Raw genomic sequence first — 26,473 nt, forward strand, 5'->3', positions numbered from 1 at the left:
GTCTCTACTAAAAATACAAAAATTAGCCAGGCATGGTGTTGCGCACCTGTAGTCCCAGCTACTTGGGAGGCTGAGGCAGGAGAATCGCTTGAACCTGGGAGGCCGAGGTTGCAGTGAGCTGAGATCGTACCATTGTCCTCCAGCCTGGGCAACAGAGTGAGACTCCATTTCAACAAACAAAAGAAAACAAAAAACAGAACTGTAACATATCAGGTGCTGATAACTGCTATGAAGAAAAAGCAGGATAAGAGGGATACAGAATGACAGATATGTCTGTAATATTACATATAGGATGGTCAAGAAAGGCCTGTCTGTCTAATAAGGTGATTTATAGTAGAGATGTGAAGGAGCTAAGTAAATGAGCCATGCAGATTTCTGGGGAAAGAATCTTCTAGTCAGAGGAAACTGATGTGAGAGTGTGTTTGATGTTTTAGAAACAGTAAGGAGGTTTAAGTGGCTGGAGCTGGGTAAGATGGTAAGAGAAGTAGGAGATGAGATCAGAGGGATGGAAGGGGACCAGATCACTTAAAGCCTTCATATGTCATGGCAGGACCTTTAACTTTTGCTCTGAGTGAAACAGGAAACCATTGCAAGTTTTCGAGCAGAGGAGTGGTATGGTCTGATGTGTGATTTAAAGGGCTCGTTCTTCACTGAGAAGAAGTCATAGCAGGATAAGAATGGCAGCTAGGTGAATAGTGAGGAGGTTACTTCTTCAGTAGTCCAGGTAAGAGATGATGGTGGCTTGGACTAGGGTAGTCAAGGTAAAGGTGTTGAGATGTGGCCAGATTCTGGATATCTGTATTTTCTGATTGCCTAAATGTGAAATGTAAATGAAAGTCAAGGATTTTTGGCCTACGTTTTTGGCCCAGATATCTGGATAATGAAGATAAGAAATGATGTTAAACATATTTATAGTCAGTGTATTGTAATTAAAAAAATATATATATATTTACTATGTGTCAGCTTTATCTCTTAAAACATTCTGCTTTAGTGGCTGGGCGACATGGCTTATGCCTGTAATCCCAACACTTTGGGAGGCAAGGCGGGCCAGTCACGAAGTGAAGAGATCGAGACCATCCCGGCTAACATGGTGAAGCCCTGTCTTTACTAAAAATACAAAAAAATTAGCTGGGCATGGTGGCACACACTTGTAGTCCCAGCTACTTGGGAAGCCGAGGGAGGAGAATCTCTTGAACCTGGGAGGTGGAGGTTGCAATGAGCCAAACGAAATTGCACCACTGCACTCCAGCCTGGGCAACAGAGTGAGACTCTCTGTCTCAAAAACAAAACAAAACAAAAATTCTGCTTTAGCATCTCTCATTAACTAGAAAATCTCATCTTCATGCTGTTTCTTTCTTATTTATTTGTTTTTATTTTTGTGAGACAGTTTTTCTCTGTCACCCAGGCTTGAGTACAGTGGTGCCGAGATAGCTCACTGTAGCCCCAACATCCCAGGGTTAAGCAGTTCTCCCATCTTGGCCTCCCAAGTAGCTACAACTACAGGCATGTGCCACCACACCTGCTATTTTTAAAAAATTTTTGTGGAGATGGCGTCTCATTGTGTTACCCAGGCTGGTCTTCAGCTGGGCTCAAGTAGTCCTCCCTGCTTTAGCCTCCCAAAGTGCTGGGATGACAGGCATGAGCCACCATGCCTGGGTGTTTCTTAATATCTCACATTTTATTCTCTCAGTACATGCTGTTTGTTTGGTGCTTGGTTCTGAACTCTTTTTAAAATGTGGTTTCTATTCTTATTCAAATATGGTGAAACAAACAGGTCAGGAGACAACTGCCATTGAAAAGACTGATACAGTTTCTAAGTGGAGAGGGCGTGGCACACCACACGGGGCTATGCTAGAACAGTGCTCATAGGAAAGCACCAGGGTTGGTTAGGAGGCAGAAATAGCTAGGGAAATCATGGGAAAGAGCCTTTATCATGATTTTAGTGAGAAGGAACAGGTGAGGCAGGTTAAGGAGACTTAGAATTGGCTGCTTTTAATAATTTCATTATACTCATGTGTAAGAGCAGCCCCCAAGTTTTTTGATACGTGGCCCTGTAATAATTATTAGAACAGGGGACTATCCTAATAGTCCCAGAATGTAAGAGTTCTGTGAGAGCTGAAGTAGCTAGCCTTGGGAAGGGCAGTCTTTCCTGGATCAGCATGGTTTCCCTCAAGAGTACAGAAAATAAAGTGAAAATGGTTTCTGTATGTCCAAGTTGCTTGGCTTCTGTCTTTTTAATACTACCATCCTAGTTTATGCCTTCCATTGGTCTGGTCAGGAAAATTACAGTAGGACCTTCCTTTCCATCTTTTGTTCTTATCTTTATGTTTCCCGTCTAGCGTTTATTTTTATGTCAGTTGCCACAAAGGAGAGTCTTGATTGTATCACTTTACCTGTATCCCTCTAGATTGGTAAACTTTTGACCGTGTTCTAAAGTAGTGCTTTAGGGTTCCCCGTATTTGATTTGAAGTTCACTTGATTGAACTAATGTGTGTGACAGGAAGAAAGGTGGGTATGTGGGGTCTCCAGTTTTTTTCATGCCCCTTTCAATTATTGTGGGTTTAAAAAAGGATTCTATCCTAGGGTTCTGTGTATGAGTTTATTTGGAAAATAGATTTCACTGCTCAAAAGTTGGTAAACAACTCTTGTAAATGACTGTCAAGGTTCCTTATTATACCGTGATTATTTTATTTTTTTCTTCTGTGTTTAGGGTGATGGGCCCATTACCTGAGCCTATCATACTAAAGGGATTAGTCTAATTTTGTGTATGAAGTACGTGAATCTTTTCTAAGTCAAATAATATAGCCAAAGTCACAAAACTATTATTGGAGGAAAAGGGAATTGGTATAATCTGTGTCTAAAAATCCATCAAGTTACACTAAAAAACTATCACTATACAAATTCCTCACTTGGCCTTGACTCTTGCTGTCCCATCCAGGTTTCCAGCCTTCTGTCAACATCCCCCTGTGTAGATATCCCCCTATGTAGACATCCCCCTATGTAGATTTTTCCTGCCAAGCAAGATGATTTAACATTTTCCAAACCTGTCGCCTTGGTCTCTTTTATTCCTTTACTTTCTTTATTGCCTTCCATTTATAGGCACATTCCCCCTTTTTTTGGAGGAGGTAGGGGAGTAGAGACAGAATCTTCCTTTATTGCCTGGGCTAAAGTGCAGTTGTATGATCATAGCTCACAGCTAACTTGAACTCCTGGCCTCAAGCTATTCTTCTTCCCCAGCCTCCTGAGTAACTGGGAGCATAGGCACATACCACCAGGACTAGCTAATTTTAAAATTTTTTACTTTTGTAGAGATAGGGTTGTGCTGTTTTGCCCAGGCTAGTTTCTAACCGTTGGCCTCAAGTGATCCTCCCATCTCTGCCTCCCAAAGTGCTGGGATTACAAGTGTGAGCCACCATGCCTGCCTGTGTATTCCTTTAACTTAGCAAGTGTTTACTAAACATCTGGTTTGTATTGGGCAGTCTGCTGGACTCTTGAATGTAGGAATAAATAAAATTTGTTGTGCTTCAGGGAACCCCCAGGGTAAGAAAACCAAGTCTAGTATGAGTAATCTACAGAATCCTTCAAGAGGACCTTCATATCGGATGTGTCTAATAACATTGTGTGGCCAGACCAAGGGTTGGGAACAATGGTAGGAGATGAGCCTGGAAAATTGAAAAGAGAGGAAGGAGGCCATGAGCCAAGGATTGTGGATAGCTTGTATAAACTGGAAAAGTCAGGAGCAAGTTCTGTCTTAGAATTTCCAGAAATTCTAATTCTGTCAGCAGTAGGTATCTTTAGTTTTATGCAGAGTTGTTGCATTACTCTGCATTTTAAACAGATATAAAACAGGTATTGAAAGAGAAACTAGAGACAGGAGACTTAGTTACATGTTCATTGTAGTATTCTACTGAGCTGTTTGCTTTGTACCTGAATATTTGTAGTATCAAATTATCTTATATGTTTTCTCATTTAATGCTAAAACAACGTAGTGTGCTGGGACAATTGGATGTCCACATGTACAAGAATGAAATTAGACTCCTACCTCATACCACATCAAAATGTTAATTCAAAATGCACCAAACACCTAAATTTAACAGCTAAATTTATCAAATTTTTAGTAGGAAACATAGATGTAAATATTAGGCTTTGATGTGTATGTGTTAGCCTGTTTTTGCATTGCTATAAAGAGATACCTGAAGCTGGGTAATTTAAAAAGAAAAGAGGTGTAATTGGCCCACAGTTCTGCAGGTCATACAAGCATGGTCCATCATCTGCTTGGCTTCTGGTGAGGCCTCTGGAAGCTTTTACTTGTGGATGAAGGGAGTGGGGGTATCAGCATGTCACCTGGTGATAGCAGGAGCAAGAGAGATGGGAGTCGTCTCAGGCTTTCTTAAATAACCAGATTTTTTGTTTTAAACTCTCTCTGTCACGTGGGCTGGAGTACAGTGGCACGATCTTGGCTCACTGCAATCTCCGTCTCCTGGGTTTAAGCAGTTTTCCTGCCTTGGCCTCCCAAGTAGCTGGGATTACGGCACATGCCACCATGCCTGGCTAATTTTTATATTTTTAGTAGAGACTGGGCCTCACCATGTTGACCAGGCTGCTCTTGAACTTCTGACCTCAAGTGATCCACCTGTCTCATCCTCCCAAAGTACTGGGGTTATAGGCATTGCCACTGCGCCTGGGTAATTTTTGTATTTTTAGTAGAGATGGGGTTTTGCCATGTTGGCCAAGCTGGTCTCAAACTCCTGAGCTCAAGTGATCTGCCGGCCTCGGCCTTTCAAAGTGCTGGGATCATAGGCATGAGCCACTGCGCCCAGCCAATGATGACTTTTAAGACTTGAGTCCAAGCCACATAGCTATTAGAGGTGGCATGGAATGTTTTTCCAGGTATAAAGTGGGGACAGAATTTTTTTTCTCTCTACATTCTGTACTCTTAAATTGTTTTATTCAATGAACTATCTTTGGTATGTGAAGCATTGCACCTGGAACTGAGGATACAAAAGGCAGCATGGAGCTAGAATCACTTACCAAAATTCTGAAGTTTGTAGTTTGGGAGGCTGCTGGATTGGTGATTCAAGAGGGAGTGACTCCAAGAGGATTGGTGCGATCAAGAAAATTTCTTATTTTCCCATGCAGGCTTGCATGTAGTCTTTCTTTGTTCCTAGTTGTTGTTTGAAAGAATACCTTATCCTCATTGTCTCTACTTTATTAAAATACATATACTTTCTTTTAAACTTTTAAAAAATTGTTTCTTCATATTTGCCAGAGATCACTTATTATCAAATCTGATGGTTTCATCTCAGTCCCCTTCTTACCCCTGACCTCCTAAAGCAGGGCCTTTTTTTCTGTAAAGGGCCACATAATAAATATTTTAGTCTTTACAAGTCATATGGTCTCTGTTGCAGTCGTTCAGCTCTTCCATTATAAGGTGAAAGCAGCCATATAAACAACACATAAATGAATGAGCGTGGCTGTGTTCCCATAAAACTTTATTTGCTAAAACCGGCAGCTGGTTAGATTTGGCATGTAGGCTGAAGTTTTCCTGATCCCTGCTCTGAAACATGTGATTGTATTTCTCTCTTTTTTGGGAAGGGAGGGAAGAGTGTTTCTTTCCTTCAGTGATACTTTTCCCCTTTTTCTCATTTATTGGCACCTTTTCCTGTATAGTCACTTTTTCATGTGGTTCTATCTATGGCTATTTTCTTGCTTTTATACTAAGGCTTCTGTTAAGGCTTTTAGGCTGCAGATCCTCTTTCTCCACTGCTAACAGGAAATAACTAAGGTGGAGAGTTCACTCCTGCTGCTGCCTTTATGGCTGCCTCCTCTTTCCCCACCTTTTATCATGGGGGGCGTCTAGGGGGAGGGGTGAGGGGCAGCTGCTGTGATAAAGGAAAGAGAAAAAGAGAGTCATTACCATGACCTGGTAGATGGGTCTGAACCACTGTTTTCAGGGTTATAGTTGGGTAGATTGCTTCCTCATGTTTGCTTTCATAAGTCCCCCACTTCAGCATCCTGTGCAGGCCTGTACTCCTAAAAAGAACCCTTAAGCATAGCATTCTGAGCTTCTGTGATGTTTTTTCTTTGTTGACAAACACTTCTTTTTTTTCCCTCACAACTTTAAAATAGGGAAAAAAAATTTCCTTGCCCCAAATTATCCCTTTTCCATTCTGCTTGAAATTTTGCCAAATAGATTCATTTCAGTTTATAAGCCAAACACACTTGGGAGGTTTAAGCATAGATAAGAGAGTTAAGGTTCATCCTGGCATCATTATGGAAAGGCTTAATCAGTTTGCCTTTTCTCTCCTTGAACTGAGATACACTCAACAATCGAAGTTTTAATAGGTGGGAGGGAGGGAAGAAAGGTCAGAGAGAAACATGGCACTTTGGGCTTTTTCTGGGAGCATAGCTAGCAGTGACAGCTGGGGTTTTGGGACTTGTAGAGGTGGGGCTGGGAGAGGGAAAAGGGAAGTGGTAGGATGCACAAGACAAATGACAGTTTTGAAAATGTGCCTGATCTTTGCCCCTCTTTGCTGCTTTTCTTGATTTTTACTGTGGTGAGGGGTGTGTGTGTGTGTGTGTGTGTGTGTGTGTGTGTGTGTTGTGGGAGAGACGGTACAAAAGGAAGTTCAATGAAGGAGAAACCAGAGGTAATTTGTCAGGAATCCTTGAATAGCAGTACGGCCCAGACAGTTTAAACATCTTCTTTCAAGACACACTGCTAGCTAATGACAAAGCTAAGATCATTTAAACTCGTCAACTCAAGTGATCCTCCCACCTCAGCCTCTCAAGCAGCTGGGACTACAGGTACACACTATCATGCCAAGCTAATTTTTTGATTATTTGTAGAGACTGAGTCTTGCTGTGTTGCCCAGTCTGTTCTTGAACTCCTGGTTTCAAGCAGTCCTCCCCACTCAGCTTCCCAAATGGCTGAGATTATAGGCATGAGCCACTGTGCCCAGCCCAGATCTTCATATGCTTGTGTATTCATAGTGCTCATGGTTTCTGGTTGTACCTAATGAGAGGAATAGGAAAATGTACATCTAGTCTGTCTTCCTAGAAGCAGAAGTTACACACAGTTTTTAAACAGCAATGATTTTCTAATTTATGGAATTTTATATGAAAAATAAAATATGATATACATATATAAATATGTAAATGTCTATTATATATACATTTATATATATTTTATATACTGTATATGTATTTATGTATTTAGCAAGGGAAACAGCTTGATTGTTGTTGCCTAGAGTTGACCCTTGAATTAGTTTTCGTAGTTTTCTCCCATTTTTCCCTTTATGAACTCTCAGTCTCTAAAAATGGTAAGTTTTTATTCCCCAAACTTGTGCTAAATTTAGTGGGAGTTTGGATCCATACTGTTTGATTCATACAGTGATTTTTGACTCTCGATACACCTTAAACTCATATAGGAAATTTTTTTAAAAAACAACCAACGTATGCCTAGACAACACCAGATTCTTTGGGCCAGGTCTAGGGAATAAGAAATTTTAGAATTCTTCCCAGGTGATTCTAATATGTAGCCATTGTAAAGAACCACTGGCATAGGGTTTGGAATTGGGTGGCTGCTTGTGAATCATAAGGCTGTCTTAAAGAAATATGGAGTTAGAAACTAATACATGAATTTAAAAAATCATTTTAATTAACTTGTGGTAGAATCTGATGATTTATTTATTTATCTGGCAGTCGTATTTGGCCAAGGCTGTAGATTAAGCCTTCTTTTCCCTAGGCAAGAAAATGAGGGACCGTGTTGACAGATTTCTTTTCTTTCTAAAACTTAACTATTTACTCTTAAGTTTCACACTAAATTTCCAAGATCTCCTTTTTTTCTGTTTGTGGACTTTGATATGTATATATGTCTGTGTGTCTTTTTTTATTATAAACTTTTCATACTTTCATTTGTTTCTTTTTTGTTCTTATATTTTTTGTTATTAATTTTGATTTCCTTCATCCTAATTTACATTGACTTCTATTATAGATTTTTGTGAGATTGATTTGTACTGGACATTATACTGTTTTTGGACCAGAGCCTCATTTATTGCATCATATTCTTGCTATCTTAGGACTAGTTTATTGTTTTATCATAATTTAGTCATAGGAGCTCTGTGCTGACCTCTGCTTGTTTAGCTTTAACATAGTTCTTTGTATCAACTTGAGTTTATAGGCCTTTGTGTAAACATCTGCTTACATTTTGTAGTTTCTCTTAGATATGACTGGAGGTTGAGTGATGTGTTCTTTATAATGAGTATTTTTATATTTTGCTGTGTTTTGATTACTTGATTAACATTCACAGATTCTATAACAACTTAGTCTTTGCACTTTTGTTGTAAAATATGACATATTTTTTTAACTTTAAGCAGGATGATTTTATGTTAAATGATAATTTTAAGGATAGTATGCCAATTATAGGCACTAGGCCTGGGTAACTGGAGCCTTTGCCCAAAATTTATGCTTTAGAGGGCTCCCATTCAGGTCCTGCATGGGCCATGCTACATCCCTGTGCTAGAGGTCATAACTTTCCCTCATAGATCGTGCTCTGCCTACCCAGGATCCCAGGATTCCCCGTTTAAATGGTCCTGACCTTATGCAGGCATCTTCCCTGCCTTTCCTCATTAGGACAGACTGTACCAGGCTAGTGGTAGATAAGACACAGCTATTCAAGTGTGGCATATGGTGGCAGGGAGATTGGGATGGAGCTATGACATGTGTGCTGCACTGTTTTAGGAGTCAAAGGTGGGAATATAAAGTATTAAGCCATCAACCTTGGGTCTGCTTTCTTGCTGTGGGCCCTGCAGATAGTAACAGTGAGCCTGATAGTAGGTATGGATGCTATTGATTTACTTTGGATTGACTTCAATTATTGTTGCACTTTGGTAAAATGAAACTAGGAAATATTGCATATAATATTCTGATCTTTTAATAGTACTTCATGGTCTTGAACTTCTTGTCCTAGGAACTTTTTACCAGATGATATAAAAGCTGCTAATGACTAGTATTAATTTATTTCCCTTATCCTATGATCAAATTATAGTAAGTTACATTTCATGAATCTTTTGTTCATTATTTCCTTTTTTCCTACTTTGCAATCGTATGTTTTTTCTGTTTTGAAACACTTTGATACATTCCGGATAGTTCCTTTGGATGGGGTATTGGTTCTTCTTTCTGGCTTTTAAAGCTCTGATTCATTTGCTATTTTATTCCTAAGATATTATGAAGGTTTTCTAACAGATTTTAATTTTATCATGCTTCTGAAGTTGTTTTGATAATACATGTACTTAGTTTATCTAACTAAGCGTTATTGTCAGTTATTTCTGACATTTGCCTTCCCTTAAGTTTTCTGATACATGCAAGGCAATTAGTTAATCGGTTTTCTTTTTCAATCTGTTTTATTGATGTTTTTCTACTCAGTCTTATTTTCCTGAAACATTTAGTAGTTCCAGTATTTTTACACAGTCTTACCTTTCATTTTGTACTTTTATAATATGTAAATGTTTATGATCTATTATTTGTTGCTATAGCTAATGCAGTATAAAGTATACATTGCACCATATTTCAGATGAGATACTTTATTTAAATAGCTGAGATAAAAGTTTCATGGCTTAAGTGGCATCCAAACCATACTCCTTTTTTTGAGTAGTTATTATGCTGTTAAAATGCCTAGTATTATTCTAAAATTAAACATTAAAAGGCCTTATCTCCAAACTTATTTAACATTTAAAATATTATTTTATTCACTATTCTTAGAAAAGTTTCACTCTAATTTCATTATTCTGAGATACATAACTTAATATGCTTTGTTATTGGTAGAGCCCTCTTCTTTGTCAGGATAGAAATTTAGGTAGTCAGTGATGGAATATGAGCATAATGCTTGCAGAAGGGTTGTGTGTTTTCTAAGGAAGATTAGTTGGCTACCTAGACAGCATCACAGAGAGCAGCATTTATTATTCAACATTGGTCCACCAATATAATAAATATGGATCTGTCTCTTAGCATGGACTTAAATTTACTAAGTTCACTGGTATACAAATCGAAATTCCAACTTATTGCTTTAAAAATAGGTATTTAACCCTCAAGCAAGCAGGCGTTCATCACCATATTCTCATCTGGAGTCAGTTTTACATAGGAATCCAAATTTTGATTAGAAGCCTACCAGGTGAAATTGGTTACTGGAATAAGGTGAATGGTTGGACGATCTTATTGATTACTCTTCAAGCTATACTCATCCGTGTTTAGCACATGAATTTGTCTATTGCAAGGGCTAGGTATGTTTTTTAATGGTCCAGTGTATCCTCTTCTTGTTGCCCAGGCTGGATTTGGATTGCAGTGGCGAGATCCCAGCTCACCACAACCTCCACCTCCCGGGTTCAAGTAATTCTCCTTCATCAACCTCCCGAGTACCTGGGATTACAGGCATTCGCCACCATGCTGGGCTAATTTTGTATTTTTAGTAGAGACGGGGTTTTCCATGTTTGTCAGACTGGTCTTGAATTCCCGATCTCAGGTGATCTGCCCACCTTGGCCTCCTGAAGTGCTGGGATTACAGGTGTATGCCACTGTGCCTGGCCCTTTTCCCTTTTTTTTTTTTTTTTTTTTTTGAAGTTTGGAGTGAGTGTTTTGCAATTCAAGCCAGCAATTCAAGGTAAACTAGAAGGTGGAGACCACATCCTGATGGCACTACAGCACTATCATTCTAGCCTGATTCTGCCCTTTTATGGTGATAACAACTTCTTCCTCTCTTACTTCCTCCCTCTCTTTCTCTCTTCCCCTGCCCCACAACTATCTGTTTTATTAGTTTTCTATTTCTGTTGTAGTAAGTTATAACAAACATAGTGGCTTATACAATTTAAGTTTATTATCTTATAGCTCTTTAGGTTAGAAGTATGATATTGTTTGACTTCTGTCCCCACCTAAATCTCATGTCAAATTGTAATCCACAGTGTTAGAGGTGTGGCCTGATGGGAGGGATTGAATCATGGGCATGCAATTCTCATGAATGGTTTAATACCATCCCCTTGGTGCTGTTCTCGTTATAGTGAGTTATCATAAGAGCTGTTTGTTTTAAAAGTGTATAGCACCTTCCCCCTTTCTCTTTTCTTCCTCCTCTGGATGTGGAAGATATGTTTGTGGCTGGGCACAGTGGCTCAGTCCTATAATTCCAGCACTTTGGGAGGTTGACGGGGGCAGATCACCTGAGGTCAGGAGTTTGAGATCAGCCTGGCTAACATGGCAAAACCCTGTCTCTGCTAAAAATACAAAAATTAGCTGGGTGTGGTGGTGGGTGCCTGTAATCCCAGCTACTCAGAAGGCTGAGGCAGGAGAATTGCTTGAGCCCAGGAGGCAGAGGTTGCAGTGAGCCGAGATCACACCACTGCATGCCAGCCTGGGCAACAAGAGTGAAACTCTATCTTTAAAAAAAAAATGTGTTTGCTTCCCCTTCACCTTCCACCATGACTGTAAGTTTCCTGAGGTTTCCCCAGAACAGAAGCTGCTTCCTGTACAGCCAGCAGAACCGTGAGCCAATTAAAACTTCTTTCTTTATAAATTACCCAGTCTCAGATATTTCTTTATAGCAATGTAAGAATAGACCAATACAGAAAACCAGTGCCAAGGAGTGGGACTTTGCTATAAAGATACCTGAAAATGTGGAAGCAGCTTTGGAAGTGGGTAACAGGCAGAGGCTGAAAGAGTCTGGAGGGCTTCTAAGAAGACAAGAAGATGAGGGAACGTTTGGAACTTCCCAGAAACTTGTTAAATTGTGACCAAAATATTGATAGTGATATGGACAATGAAATCCAGGCTGATGAGGTCTCAGATGGAGATGAGGAACTGGAGCAAAGGTCACTTTTTTTATGCATTAGCAAAGAACCTAGTGACATTGTGCCCCTGCCCTGGGTATCTGTGGATCTTTGAACTTGAGACTGATTATTTAGAATATCTGGCAGAAGAAATTTCTAAGCAGCGAAGTGTTCAAGAGGTCACCTGGCTGCATGTAACAACCTATGCCCATATGCATGAGGAAAGAAATGATGTAAAACTTGAACTTACATTTAAAGGGGAAGCAGAACATAAAAGTTTGAAAAATTTGCAGCCCAGCCATGTGGTAGAAAAGAAGAGCTCATTTTCATGGGAGTAATTCAAGCCAGCTGCAGATATTTTCATAACTAAAAGGAAGGCAACAGTTGAGACTTGGAAACCCCAGCCTAGATTTCAGAGGAGATACGGAAAAGCCTCAATGTCCAGGCAAAAGCCTGCTACAGGGCTGGAGCTTTCATGGGGAACCTCTACTAGGACAATGCAGAGGGGACATACGGGGTTAGAGTCTTCACTGGAGTACTGCTTGGTGGAGCTGTTAGAAGAGGGCCACCATCCTCCAGATCCCAGAATGATAGAGCTGCCAACAGCATGCACCATGCATCTGGAAAAGCCCATAGCCACCCAACACCAGCCCATGAGAGCAGTCTTGGGGGCTGAACCTTGCAGGGCCACGGGGATGGAGTTGCAGAAGAATTTGGGAGCCCACACCTTGTGTCATTGTGACTTGGATGTGGGACATGGAGTAAAAGGAGATTATATTGGAGCTTTCCAAAATACAAAGTCTAACACAGATCTCACTAGGCTACATCTGAAGTAGTGGCAGGGCTGCTTTTTTATCATGGAGTGTCTCAGGGAGAATTTATTTCCTTGCTTTTTCAAGCTTTTAATGGGTGCCCACATTCTTTGACTCATGGCCCTTTTCCTTTATCTTGAAAGCAGCATGCAGACTGCTTCAAAGCAGACCATTTCTCCTCGCTCACATCTCCCTGACTCTCCTGCCTCCCTCTTCTATTTTTTAGTACCCTTCTGATTACATTTGGCCTAGCTAGATAATTTAGGATAATCTCTCCACTCAATACCTTTAACTTAATCTTACCTTCAAAATCCTTTTTGCCATGTAAAGTAACATATGCACAAGTCTAGGGATTAGAATGTGGACATCTTGGTGGTGGTGGGAGGGTGACGTTATTCATTCTATCTCTCTATATCATCTTTCTCTTTCTCTCTCTCTTGCCTGCCCGCCCACCCGCCTTCCCTCCTTCCTTCCCTCCTTCCTTCCCTCCCTCCTTCCTTCCTTCCCCTCCTCCCTCCCTCCCTCCTTCCTTCCTTCTTCCTTCCTTCCTTCCCTCCCTCCCTCCCTCCTTCCTTCCTTCCTTCCTTCCTTCCTTCCTTCCCTCCCTCCCTCCCTCCCTCCTCCCTCCCTCCTTCCTTCCTTCTTCCTTCCTTCCTTCCCTCCCTCCCTCCCTCCCTCCTTCCTTCCTTCCTTCCTTCCTTCCCTCCCTCCCTCCCTCCTTCCTTCCTTCTTCCTTCCTTCCTTCCCTCCCTCCCTCCCTCCCTCCCTCCCTCCCTCCCTCCCTCCTTCCTTTCCTTCCTTCCTTCCTTCCCTCCCTCCCTTCCTCCCTCCCTCCCTCCTTCCTTCCTTCCCTGCCTGCCTCCCTCCCTCCCTCCCTCCCTCCTTCCTTCCTTCCTTCCTTCCCTCCCTCCCTCCCTTCCTCCCTCCCTCCCTCCTTCCTTCCTTCCTTCCCTGCCTTCCTCCCTCCCTCCCTCCTTCCTTCCTTCTTCCTTCCTTCCTTCCCTCCCTCCCTCCCTCCCTCCCTCCCTCCCTCCTTCCTTCCTTCCTTCCTTCCTTCCTTCCTTCCTTCCTTCCTTCCTTCCCTCCCTCCCTCCCTCCCTCCCTTCCTCCCTCCCTCCCTCCCTCCTTCCTTCCTTCCTTCCTTCCCTGCCTTCCTCCCTCCCTCCTTCCTCCCTCCCTCCCTCCCTCCCTCCCTCCCTCCTTCCTTCCTTCTTCCTTCCTTCCCTCTTTTCTTTTTCTTTCCCTGTTCTTCTTGTATCTTTCTGTTTTCATGTATTGAAATATCTGATACTTAATCCCTGAACACTTACTTTTGTATGTATCCTGGAAAAAAAATAAGAACATACTAACATCTAATAAAAGTAACAGTGATTTCTCATGTCACCTTCATTTTGTTCATATTTATAGTTCTTTGTTGACATACATTGTATTTGGCCTCTTGTAATCTAATTCAGCTATCATCCCCTCTGCCCCTGTAGCATGCACATTTTTTCTTTTTTTTTCCTTTTCTTTGACATTGACTTTTCAAAGGAATGGGACTAGTTTTGTTTTGGGTAGAATCTCTTATAATCTGGATTTGTATTAATGTTTCCCTTTCAACTTTTCCTCTATTCTTTTTTTTCCTATAATCTATAAGTAGATCTAAGCAGGGCTGTCTAATAGAACTTTGTGTAATGGTGGGAATGTTCTATATCTGCCCTGTTTATATATGATAGCTAGTATCCATAGATAGCAATTTAAATTAAGTAAAATGTGGCCGAGGACAGTGGCTCACACCTATAATCCTAGCACTTTGGAAGGCCTAGGTGGGTGGATCACTTAAGGTCAGGTAAGCCAGCCTGGCCAACATGGTGAAACCCTATCTCTACTCAAAGTACAAAAAAATTAGCTGCGTGTGGTAGTGGGCACCTGTAATCCCAGCTACTCAGGAGGTTAAGGTAGGAGAATCACTTGAACCCAGTAAGTGGAGGTTGCATTGAACCTAGATAGTGTCACTGCACTCCAGCCTGGGTGACAGAGTGAGACTCCGTCAAAATAAATCAACAAACAAGATAAAAGTAAATAAAATTAAAAAGTCATTTCCTTAGCCAAACTAGCCACATTATTAATACTCAGTAGATTAGTTTCAGGTTATGTATTTTAGAAATGAATTTTCTAGTTGGTGATGTCTACTTCCTATTGAATCACATCAGATGTTACATATTGTCAGGTTATCTTACTCTTAGTGCTGTTAAGTTGATCATGTAATTAAGGTAATGAATAGATAGCTAAAGTAAAGGTACATTTTCTTCTTTCTAATTATTAAGTAGTCTGCGGGGTAACCCTTTTGTGTCCTGCAAGTACCCCTTTTCCCCCATAACCTTTCACGTGGTGGTTGTATTGTGGTAGTTCGTTTTGCATTACTATAAAGGAGTACCAGAGACTGGGTAGTTTAGAAAGAAAATTGGTTTATTTTTGACCCACAGTTCTGCAGGCTGTACAGGAAATACAGTGCCAGCTTCTGCACATAGTGAGGGCCTCAGGATCCATCTGATCGTGGCAGTGGGCTAAGGAGGAACAGGCATGTCACATGGTGAGACAAAGCAAGAGAACTGTTAGACTCTTTTAAACAACCAGCTCTCATGTGAACTAATAGAGTGAGAACTCACTCATCACCAAGGAGATGGGGTCAAGCCATTCATGAGAGATCCACCCTCATGACCTAAACATCTCCCAAACAGATCCCATCTCCAACATTGAGGATCACATTTCAACATGAGATTTGGAAGGGACAGACATCCAAACTGTACCAAGTATCCATTGGTGTTCCTTGCCTGAATTGATCATTAAATTACATTGAGGGTACAATATGTTGATACTCTATTTCAGTTACTGTGTATTCATTAGAATTTTTCTATAAAGAACCACTTTTCTTAAACTCTTTATAAAATATCACTGTGGGTTGGCATCGTGGCTCACACCTGTAATCCCAGCACTTTGGGAGGCCAAGCTGAGCAGATCACTTGAGGTCAGGAGTTTGAGACTAGCCTGGCCAACATGGTAAAATCCTTTCTCTACTAAAAACAATGAAAAATAGTCGGGCGTGGTGCTGGGCACCTGTAATCCCAGCTACTTGGGAGGCTGAGGCCTAAGAATCTCTTGAACCCAGGAGGCAGAAGTTGCAGTGAGCCTAGATCATGTCATTGCACTCCAACCTGGGTGACAGAGCAAGACTGCATCTCAAAAATAAATACATACATAAATAAATAACCACAGACTAATTTTTTTCCAATTTGTTATAATCAGTTATAGTCATTATTATTTTATTTTGATGCTCAAATTATCCTATATTTGGTTATTTATATGTCCTTTTGACATAATACCATTAATCTTTCAGGGTTTTCTTACCTTATGGCCCACAAGACACCCAAAGCTAACCTTGTCATTTTCCTATTCTTCTATTTGGTGAGATGGAGTTTCTCTCTTGTTGCCCAGGCTTAAGTGCAATGGCGTGATCTCAGCTCACTGCAACTGCCGCCTCCTGGGTTCTCCTGCCTCAGCCTCCTGAGTAGTTGGGATAACAGGCATGTGCCACCATGCCCAGTTAATTTTGTGTTTTCAGTAATGAGACAGGGTTTCTTTATGTTGGTCAGATTGGTCTCGAGCTCTAGACCTCAGGTGATCTGACTGCCTCAGCCTTCCAAAGTGCTGGGATTACAGGTGTTAGCCACTGCACCCGGCTGCTGTAATTTTTCTATTCTGACCTTTGAAATAAGTCATTTCCTCAAGGAGCATTCCTCAAGGAGGTTTCTTTTACTGGTAATTGGCATTTTAGAAGCCAAGATCGGGATGCCAGGTGTACTCATTGTTACAGGTGTCCATCTTTAGATATATTTGATACTTCCAAATTCTCTTTTTTTTTTTTTTTGAGATGGAGTCTTGCCCTGTCACCAGGCTGGAGTACAGTGGAGCAATCTCAGCTCACTGCAACCTCCGCCTTCTGGGTTCAAGCGATTCTTCCGCCTCAGCCTCCCGAGAAGCTGGGACCACAGGCGCGTGCCATTACACCTGGCTAATTTTTGTATTTTTAGTAGAGACACAGTTTCACCATATTGGCTAGGACGATCTTGATCTCTTGACCTCATGATTCACCCACCTCGGCCTCCCAAAGTGCTGGGATTATAGGCGTGAGCCACCATGCCCGGCCGGTACTTCCAATTTCTTAGGCTTTTTTTTCCTTGAGAATTGACGAGCTTCTTACTGTTGTCTCAAATCTTTTGAGTCAGTTTTTACTCTCTCATCTATTGCTATCTCTTATTTTCTAATGCCCTTCTCTCTTTGGAGGTTAAGCCTTTTAAAAATTCTTAACTATACTTCAGCAGGATGTTTGGGAAGGAGTTGAGGTAAATCAGTATGTTCAAGTCACCGTACTTAACTGGATATCTTTATATCAACATTCTCAATATAAATTTAGATTATACTATGGAGAAGTACTATGCCTAATGCAATTGAGATACAACACTTAAGAGATTGTATAGTCTGTTTGAGTTGCTATAACAAAATACCATAAACTGGGTAATTTATGCACAAAAGATAGCATTGCTCACAGTTCTGGAGGGTTGGAAGTTCAAGATACAGATGCTGGCAGATTTGGTGTGTAGTTAGGGCTTGTTCCTCATAGATGGTACCTTTGATGTGTCCTTCTTTGGCAGAAGGGATTAGATGGTTCTGTGGGGACTTGCTTATGAGGACATTAATTGCATTCACAAGGGTGGAGCCCTCATGACCTAATCACCTCCCAAAGGCCCCACCTTCTAACACCATCATGTTGGTGATTTGCTTTCGAGATAAGAATTTTGCCAGAGATACAACCGATCAGACAATAGAAGACACTATCTTGCCTTCAAGTAGTTTCCATGTTATCCGGGGCATTTAGAATGAGATTATCACCAATCAGAGTATACAGGATTAAAATATGGCAAGTTTTGAAGTTGAGATATTAAAGAGTGAAAACACTTGTCTTATATTTCGTATTTTAGAATGGTGGTTCTCCATGTTACTCACCCATTAGAATTGCTTGGGAGACATAAGAAAATGTTGTGCCTTGTCCTCACCCCAATTCAGTTAAATCAGACTCTTTTATGGCTGATTCTAAGTTCTACAAGTGCTGAACTTCTAATGTGACCCAATTAGAATTTGAGTGATTTCTTTCTTTATGGGCAACAAGATGCCCTTTGCTCACCTTGTAATTTCCCTGCCCTATGTCTGAAATAAGTCAGTTTCTCTCACAGCTCCATGAGGTTTCAAACTGCACAACTTAGAAGATGCTGGTCTCCTTTCTATGCTTCGCTGACTCACTCATTCTTTATGACTCAGCTGAAATCTCATCTTCCTATACCCATTTAGCCCAAATATGAATTTGGGCTAAGTCATCCTTTGTAATGCCCATTGCTCACATGTATTTGAGTACTTACACTATTTTATTAAAATAATCTGATATGCATTTTTGTATTCCATCAGATAAATTTCTTGAATAAATTATTATATTGCTGGTATGGATACATTCATGTGCTTACAAAAGTCAGTTGAACTGATCATAGGACTTCTATCTGAGAGATTGAAATTTATGATAAAGTTATTTAAGTGTTGGCATTTGTTCACTTTTGCTTTTCTCTACAGCCACATTTTATGATATTGTTGAATTGTATTAAATGGATATTATATTTCAGTCTTGAAAGATAATTAAGATTTAAGTGGAAGCAATTGAGAGTATTGGGATTTAAATAGCACATGAGTAAGAGGTGGTTGTGGTGCAGACTGGAATAGGAGAGAGCTTAAGGGTTGGTATCAAATGAAGCCTTTGCAATTGCAAGCGTAAGTTTTAAATGCTTTTACATAGGTGTATATATATGTATGTATTTAAATATATATTTAAATAGTCATATATATTTTTTTAAATAGAGTCAGGATCTCACTGTGTTGCCTAGGCTTACCTTGAGCTCCTGGGCTCAAGCGATCGTCCTCCCTCAGCTTCTTAAAATGCTGGGACTACAGGCATGAACCACCATGCCTAGCTGCAAATATAAATTTTAAAAGTTAAAAAAAATTAAAAGGCCATCATAGTAAAAATAAATTTTAAAGAAACTTACGCAATCTTGTACATAATTGCTGCTATGAATTGATAGTTTAAATTCATAAGATTCTATACCATGTTTTAGTTTTTATTGCTGCATACTGGTCATTTTTATGTGAAAGTTGTCTTTACTGTTTTGCTCCCTCATTTTTACTTTTTAAGAAGTTTTCTTTGTGGTTTTGTAGTTCACAAGTTTGTCAGTTTTTATGGCAGTATATTACTTTATGATATTCATATGTAGTTTACTTAGCACATTCAATTGTTTGGCTTTTTTTTTTTTTTAACTTTTCCACAGTTAGAGATGGTAAAACTATAATCATCTTTGTTACAAATACTTTTCCATTTTTTTTTCTAGAGACTGAATGTGTATAACAGAGCTTTTATTTTTATTTTTATTTTTTTTTGAGACAGAGTCTTGTTCCATCACCAGGCACCAGGCTGGAATGCAGTGGCGTCTCGGCTCACTGCAACCTCCGCCTCCTGGGTTCAAGCAGTTTTCCTGCCTCAGCCTCTTGCATACCTGGGACTACAGGAGCGTGACACCACGCCCAGCTAATTTTTGTATTTTTATTAGAGACGGGGTTTCACCATGTTGGCCGTGATGGTCTTGATGTCTTGACCTTGTGATCCGCCTGCCTCGGCCTCCCAAAGTGCTGGGATTACAGGCGTAAGCCACCGTGCCTGGCCAGCTTTTATCTTAAAATAGAATTAAGTGCCACAGAAATTTAATGAAAACATAGAGGTAATGTGAGGTAGCATATACTAAGGAGTCAAACTTGAGTTCTGATTTTGACATTTACCTTCTTAGCTTTGTGTTCTTGAATAAGCTAGCTTACTCTTGAGAGCCACAGTCGTAAACTTAGGTTAATAATAGCTGACATTACAATTGTGGTAGGCACTATTCTAAGTGTTTTGCATATATTAATCTATTTAAAATTCAGAACAGCCTTAATATTCCCATATTAAGACGTGGGAACAGAGGCATAGAGTAGTTAAATGGGTCAGATAGTTATAATAATGGTGCTGTTATGTACCCAGTGCTGTCTAGAACTGGTTTTCTTACTTGCTTTGAACTGCCAGAACACCAGCTGCACCCTCTTCCTTAATCTCGTTTCCAGGCTGGTACATTGGCCTTTCTTGGCCAGATTAATGATTGCTACTGGAGCCGGAGTGAAGTGTGAGTTCGTGTTCCCAATACTTTAACTTTGTGCTTACTGTGGAAACTATATTACAGGAGCAAGGCTCACTTTAGATTTACTATTCTCTTCAAAATTTCTTTATAGTTTATATTTGCTTTTGAGGGAGTGGTGATAAAAATTTAGATTCATATTTTTTTAAAACAGAGTTTTGCTTTTGTTGCCCAGGCTGGAGTGCAGTGGCGCGATCTTGGCTCACTGCAGCCTCTGTCTCCTGGATTCAACCAATTCTCCTGCCTCAGTCTCCTGAGTAGCTAGCATTACAGGCGCCTGCTACCATGCCACGCTAATTTTTGTATTTTTAGTAGAAACAGGGTTTCACCATGTTGGCCAGGCTGGTCTTGAACCCCAGGCCTCAGGTGATCTGCCCGCCTCGGCCTCCCAAAGTGCTGGGATTACAGGCGTGAGCCACCTCACCGGGCCTAGATTTGCATTTTTATGTTAACATCTAAGAGACCTTTTCCTATCCTTTGCTTTTTCCTCTTTTCCATCCCTTTTCTAACTAGCAATTTTATATTTGTTTAGTATAATTTTACCCTTTGATTACTAGGCAGTTAGAGTGCCAGGGTTTTTTTAATACCCAGTGAGGGACCTGATAAAGATCCAGTTCAACCTCCTCACTTGGAAAAACAAAAACAAAAACAAAATAATACTAAATCCACACAGTCAGGTAGTGATTTAGATACCGACTCATGACCAGTATTGGTGTCATCACATTGTACTGTTTGCTGTTATTTATAATGTCTTATAAATTAGTGTAATTTCTTTTATTTCCTTTTCAGAAATTATTTTTAAATTTTATTTAGCTTGTTACCTGTGTACTATGTTTGCTGTCAGGAAACGGCTATATTTGTTTACTTCTTTGTAGTTTTATAGTGTTCTCTTATTTATCTCATTTATTTATTGTGAAGACAACCTTTTTGCTCACATATCTGAGGTTCTTAACTAACGGCATGAATTTCTTTGTTATTCTGGCACTCAGCTGCTGTAGATTCAGACATATGTTGACTCATTCAACTCAGATGATAAAGTTCAGGCATTGTAGCTTCTCATTTCCAGCCCTTTCCACATCTCCTGGGTACTCCGGCAGTCTAAAGCATGACATTTCAGGCATGAAGATAATTAGTTGTTTTGAAGCACCTAGATTTCTTGGCTTCTTAAACTACTTGTGATCAGAGTAGTTCTTTTAGAAACATAATCAGAGGTTTGGTATGTAGTTAAGCAACACATTGTGTAGAAACAAACACAGGATAATCATGTCATTTATTTTACTAACATTCTTCCATCAAAATGGTGTTAGAGATAAGATAAATTATATGGCTGTAATGTGTGTCCCTCTAATTCGGTTGGTGGCAAGGGAATGAATTGTTAGTCTAAAGCAAGCCACTGATTGCCAAAACTTTCTGTAGCAGGGGCCTATTACCTAATCAACTCATACAAAACCTGGAGATTCTTAAGAGGATCCTCTGTGGTTCATTATTAGGTTAAATTAGTTGAATACAGTAAGGCCAGCAAGAAAATTTGTTATTGATTATCTAACCTTAAAAGGTGGAAATAAATGGCACAGTGGTTTTCCTGTAGACATTTTGTCATAGATTATACATTAAGACTTATTTGTTTGGACTGTATGCTTGGTGTTCATGCTTGTTCAATGCATACTTGTGGGTAGAATGTGACATTTTAGATTCACTTTATGAGAGTATTGAGTAAATAAGAGTTAGAGTTAAGCTTTTTATCCTTGAGTGTCTAATAGCTACTGCTAAGTTGAGCCTTATATGTTAAGATTATCTGGAGATAAGACTGCAACTCATTGCCTCAAAGTTCAAAGGAGAATATTGGCTTCAAGGACATAAATCACTGTGTTATCCACCAGTTTACAACAGAAGTGCAGATGAACAATATTTATCTAGACAATCTAGTATAATATACCTGCAGTTTGAGGTCAGTCTATATAGGGGCGTATGTAAGTCCTTTGAACTGTTTTTGCAGAGATGAGAGTTCAAATTTATTTTTATTCTCTAGTTGGAAATAGCAGGTGGTTTTGTATGCCTTTTCCAGCAGCTGCCTTTAACCCCATTTTGCTTAGTTTTAAAGCTTTATTAGGTTCTGCCTCAACTGTTGAGCTGTCTGAGATTAATTATGTTATTTGCAGGCAGAATTTCATTTTCTGGCACTCTGTTGTTTGCTGTTTGTTTCATATGTGTTTGGTTTTTTCTCCACAAGTTCACTGTGAGTTCTGTGGGTCTGAGATATGTATTCTATTTTAAAATCTGTGATTGCTGGGTTTACAATATCTGATATTTAAAGGGACCATCACATGAAGTAGATAATTGAGCCAGGCTAGATAGGGCTCATGAAAAAGGAAGAACATACATCCTAGTTTAGCCTAATTACTAGAGATTCATACCTTTTGGGAATGCAAGATTGCTGTCTGAATGAAATAGGTCCACTGGCACTATCTGGCCTGTGGCCCTTTGGTTTGATACCTCTAAATTATAGCGGTGTTCTGAACACACAAAAATGCTTTATAAATATTTGTTTGATTGAAAGATGTTTATTGTTTTGTAATACTGGCTATACTGCTTTTGAAAGACTATCATAGATGTAATAGGTATAACATGACATGAGATATACAAAAATGTTCTATTAAAGAATTTATCTTTTTTGAAGGAGGATGCATATACTGGTAAAGAGATTAATTCTTAACCTAGAATCAGCAGACTCAGATATTAATTCTTTCCTGCTGTGTCCACAGAAAGTCCTTTGGATCACTTTCCAAGTTAGAATGGAAATATTAGAAATGGCTGCATATTCTGAGGGCATTCGAAAGAATGATAATAGGGAATGATTAAAATACCTGAGTGCCTTGCAATTTAAGGTACCTATTTTTTATTTCTTGAATTCTGGAGTAATTTTTCATGCTTCCTTTTTTTTGCCTCTCCAAAGCAATGTTATTAGCATGTACTCTTGATTCCACCTTTGAAGTATTTCATGCTTCATTTCTTCCATTTCATTCCTTTAGGTACTATTCTAGTTTGAACATTTTATTACTCATGTTGGGACATCTACATTAGCTCCGTAACTGGCTTTTGTATTTAATATTTAGAATGTCTCCAGGTTTTTGTTTTTTTTAATCTACTTCTTGGGTCATAAACATACTCAGATTAAAAGCAGAAACAGGCCAGGGTGACTGTCTAGGAGGTGAGAGATGAGATGGAGTCTTTTTATGGCTTTTGAATTTTGAACTATCTGAATGTATTATCATTACCACTAAGTTATTAATACTGAATCATTAGTAATAAATTAAAGTTGTATATGACCTTTGAAATTTTTCATTTGAAATTTTGATTCATATATTTAAAAAGAGAAATACAAGTTTTGGCTCTATCAAGTATTATTTCAAATTATAGCAGTAATTTTACTTATACTTAAATATTCTGGATTGCAAAAGCAAATTGGACTCCTACTAGCCATTTTGAGCAGCAGTACTTGTGTAAAACTGAAACAAGAAGTAAATCTGGCACGTAGTAGCAGAATTTGGGAATATATCTGTTTAGGGAATGTCCTTAGTGTGTCAGAAATGTCTTCTTTGGAAACTGAGAAAAAAAGTAATCAGTAAAATAAAGAATGATGTGCTCAATGAGCTACAATTCAAATAGAGGAAATTTAATGGGAAATGATTACATTAGTAGCAGATGGACTAGCTTCCTGAATTGCAGTCTTACTGGAAATCCTAGAACGGCTTAAATTTGTTTTTCAAATTTAGAGTCTGATGAAAAGATAGATAAAGAGATTTGTTTATTTGGCTGTGCTAGTGTGATTCTTACTGTCTTTTGGATATTTCATTTGTACTAGGCTATTTTTATGATTCCCACAAATCCACCACCAACATTCAGAAAGCCAGAACTTTGGTCCGATGATTTCACGGATTTTGTTAAAAAGTGTTTGGTGAAGAATCCTGAGCAGAGAGCTACTGCAACACAACTTTTACAGGTCAGTGCTTGTGCCTTGAAGGGAAGGGTATTTTCTTCATACCTTTCAGCTCTCTGACATGGGCCAGAATTGCTGTGTGTTTCATAACTGATTTCTAAAGATGTAAACCTCCCATCCCCTCCTCTTACCTCTCCTCTTTGCTCTCTTATTTACTTTCCTCTCCTCCTCTCCCATCCCCTGATTCCCCTCAGTGTTGTTTTAAAACAAAATTTCCAAAGCATGCTCCTTTCAGAAAGGAATCTTTGTCTTCATAGTTACTGTTTCTCATGATTTTTTTCTTGTGTTCCTTGACTTAGCATTTATCCTTTGAGTTTTTGCTCCAGTATAAAATATGTGAGTACAAGATCTCTGGGCTTCTTGAGAAGATTATCATGCTGTAAATATCAGTTACGGGAGTATCTAAATGAAGAGTTTCAGAGTTTCAATTTTTTTAGATAGAATAATTATAAATAGACTTTGTATCTAGAATGTCAGTAGATTTGTTAATATATCTTAAAGTTTAATACAAATAGAAACGGTTTAATATTTATAATAGTTGTTTGTGAATCTTAATTTTCCCAACAGAATAGCCTTAGAACTTTCAGCTAATAATAAGCACATTGCAAAATGATTCCAACTGTTAAGTGACAAAAGGATGAAAAATATGGTTCTTGTGAAAAGTGACTTTTCTCTCTCTAAAAGAACCGTTGGATTGGGGAGCTGGGGAGAGAGAGCATGGGGAGAAATGTCAGAGGTGAAGGGGAGGAAGGCAGCAAATCACACTGCCATGTGTGTACCTATGCAGCAATCTTGCATGTTCTTCACATGTACCGCAAAACCTAAAATGCAATTAAAAAAAAAAAAACAACAAAAAACTGTTGGATTTAAAGGTCAAAAGAAAAGAAATGTGACGGTCCAAGGTCCCTTTTTCCCGAAAGGATGTGTTAAGAGGTATGGGAAACAGGCTGTGAAGTATAATGTTTATTGTTATGAAAGTTTAACTTAGAACTCAGTCTCCATAGATGCCAGTACAGCAATATTGCTTTAAAATAAAAATCCATATGTTCTTTGACGCAACAATCGCACTTATAGAAATATATTCGACAGAAATATTTAACCATGTGTGAAAGAACATACGTGTAAAAATATTCATAGGACATTAAAATTGTAAAAGATTGGAAAGATCCGAAATATCTGTCAACAACAATTTAAATTGTTGAAAACAATTTAAAGCCCATGAAAAAGAGTGATTGGAGAAATACCACATACACACAACAGATTTGCATATCTTAATGCTTATAATGGAGCATCTCTGGAAAAATAAGGGAGAAACTGGCCTCTAGAGAAGGTAACTAACTATGGATGGGCAGGACTGGAATGGAGACTTGCTTTTTGTTGAATATTGTTAATGAGACTTGTGAAATTTGGGTTATATGCAAGTATTACCTTTCAAAAATTAATGGTTAAGATGCTAAAATTTTATTTTTTCCACAAAAACTTGATTAATTAAAACATTTCTTTTGAAATATTGCCAATATTCCTTTGAAATATATATGTATGTGTGTATTACATATGTGTATGTATATGTATGTATATTTTATTTTATTTTATTTTTGAGATGGAGTCTCACTCTGTCACCCAGGCTAGAGTGCAATGGTGCCCAGCTCACTGCAACCTCTACCTCCCGGTTTCATGCCTCAACCTTCCAAGTAGCTTGGGATCACAGGTGTGTGCCACCATGCCTGGCTAATTTTTGTATTATCAGTAGAGACAGGGTTTCACCATGTTGATCAGGCTGGTATCGAACTCCTGACTGCAAGTGGTTCACCTGCCTTGGCTTCCCAAAGTGCTGGGATTACAGACATGAGCCACCATGCCCAGCCTACATATATATATTTTGAGGTTGGGTCTCATGCTATTGTCCTGGCTGGAGTGCAGTGGGACGATCTTGGCTCACTGAAACTTCTACCTCCTGAGCTCAACCTATCCTCCAACCTCAGCCTCCTGAGTAGCTGGGACTAGAGGGGCATGCCGCCATACCCAGCTAATTTTTGTCTTATTTCGTAGAGACAGGATTCACCATGTTGCCCAGGCTGGTCTTGAACTCTTGGGCTCAAGGAATCTGCCCACCTCAGCCTCCCAAATTCCTGGGATTATAGGCATGAGCCATCTCTCCCAGCTGAAATATATATGTTTTTTAAAGTAGTCCAAAGGATAATACCTTTGCACTCCTAGTATCCAGTACTTAATACATATGTATTAAAGTTAATACGTGTTTATTTAACATAACAAACTTCTGATTTAAATTCTTTTTAGGGGGCTAGGATAATTATCTTTGGCCTCATTAGAGTGTCATTAGGTCTTATTTGGCCAGAAGTCTAGAAACCATTCTGTCTCTTTAAGGACTTTCGTATATGTCTTATCTGTTACGATTTTAATCAGCCGTCCCCAACGTTTTGGCGCCACAGACTGGTTTCATGGAAGACAGTTTTTCCATGGATGATAAGTAAGGGTGGGCTGGTTTCAGGATTAAACTGTCCTGCCTCAGATCATCAGGCATTAGTTAGA

At 39.4% G+C, this 26,473-nt stretch overlaps 1 protein-coding gene across 2 annotated transcripts in view; it reads left to right on the forward strand.

The window, feature by feature from the left end:
• Nucleotides 1-26,473, forward strand: part of STK3 (serine/threonine kinase 3) — a 352,673-nt gene that overhangs the window by 175,225 nt on the left and 150,975 nt on the right. For both annotated transcript variants that reach the window (XM_039464621.2, XM_074386819.1), the window contains one exon: nucleotides 23,789-23,926. In XM_039464621.2, the coding sequence (XP_039320555.1) occupies nucleotides 23,789-23,926 (138 nt within the window). The remainder of the gene's footprint in view (nucleotides 1-23,788; nucleotides 23,927-26,473) is intronic.

This window comes from Saimiri boliviensis, chromosome 15 (assembly GCF_048565385.1).
Source record: "Saimiri boliviensis isolate mSaiBol1 chromosome 15, mSaiBol1.pri, whole genome shotgun sequence".
NCBI lineage: Eukaryota > Metazoa > Chordata > Mammalia > Primates > Cebidae > Saimiri > Saimiri boliviensis.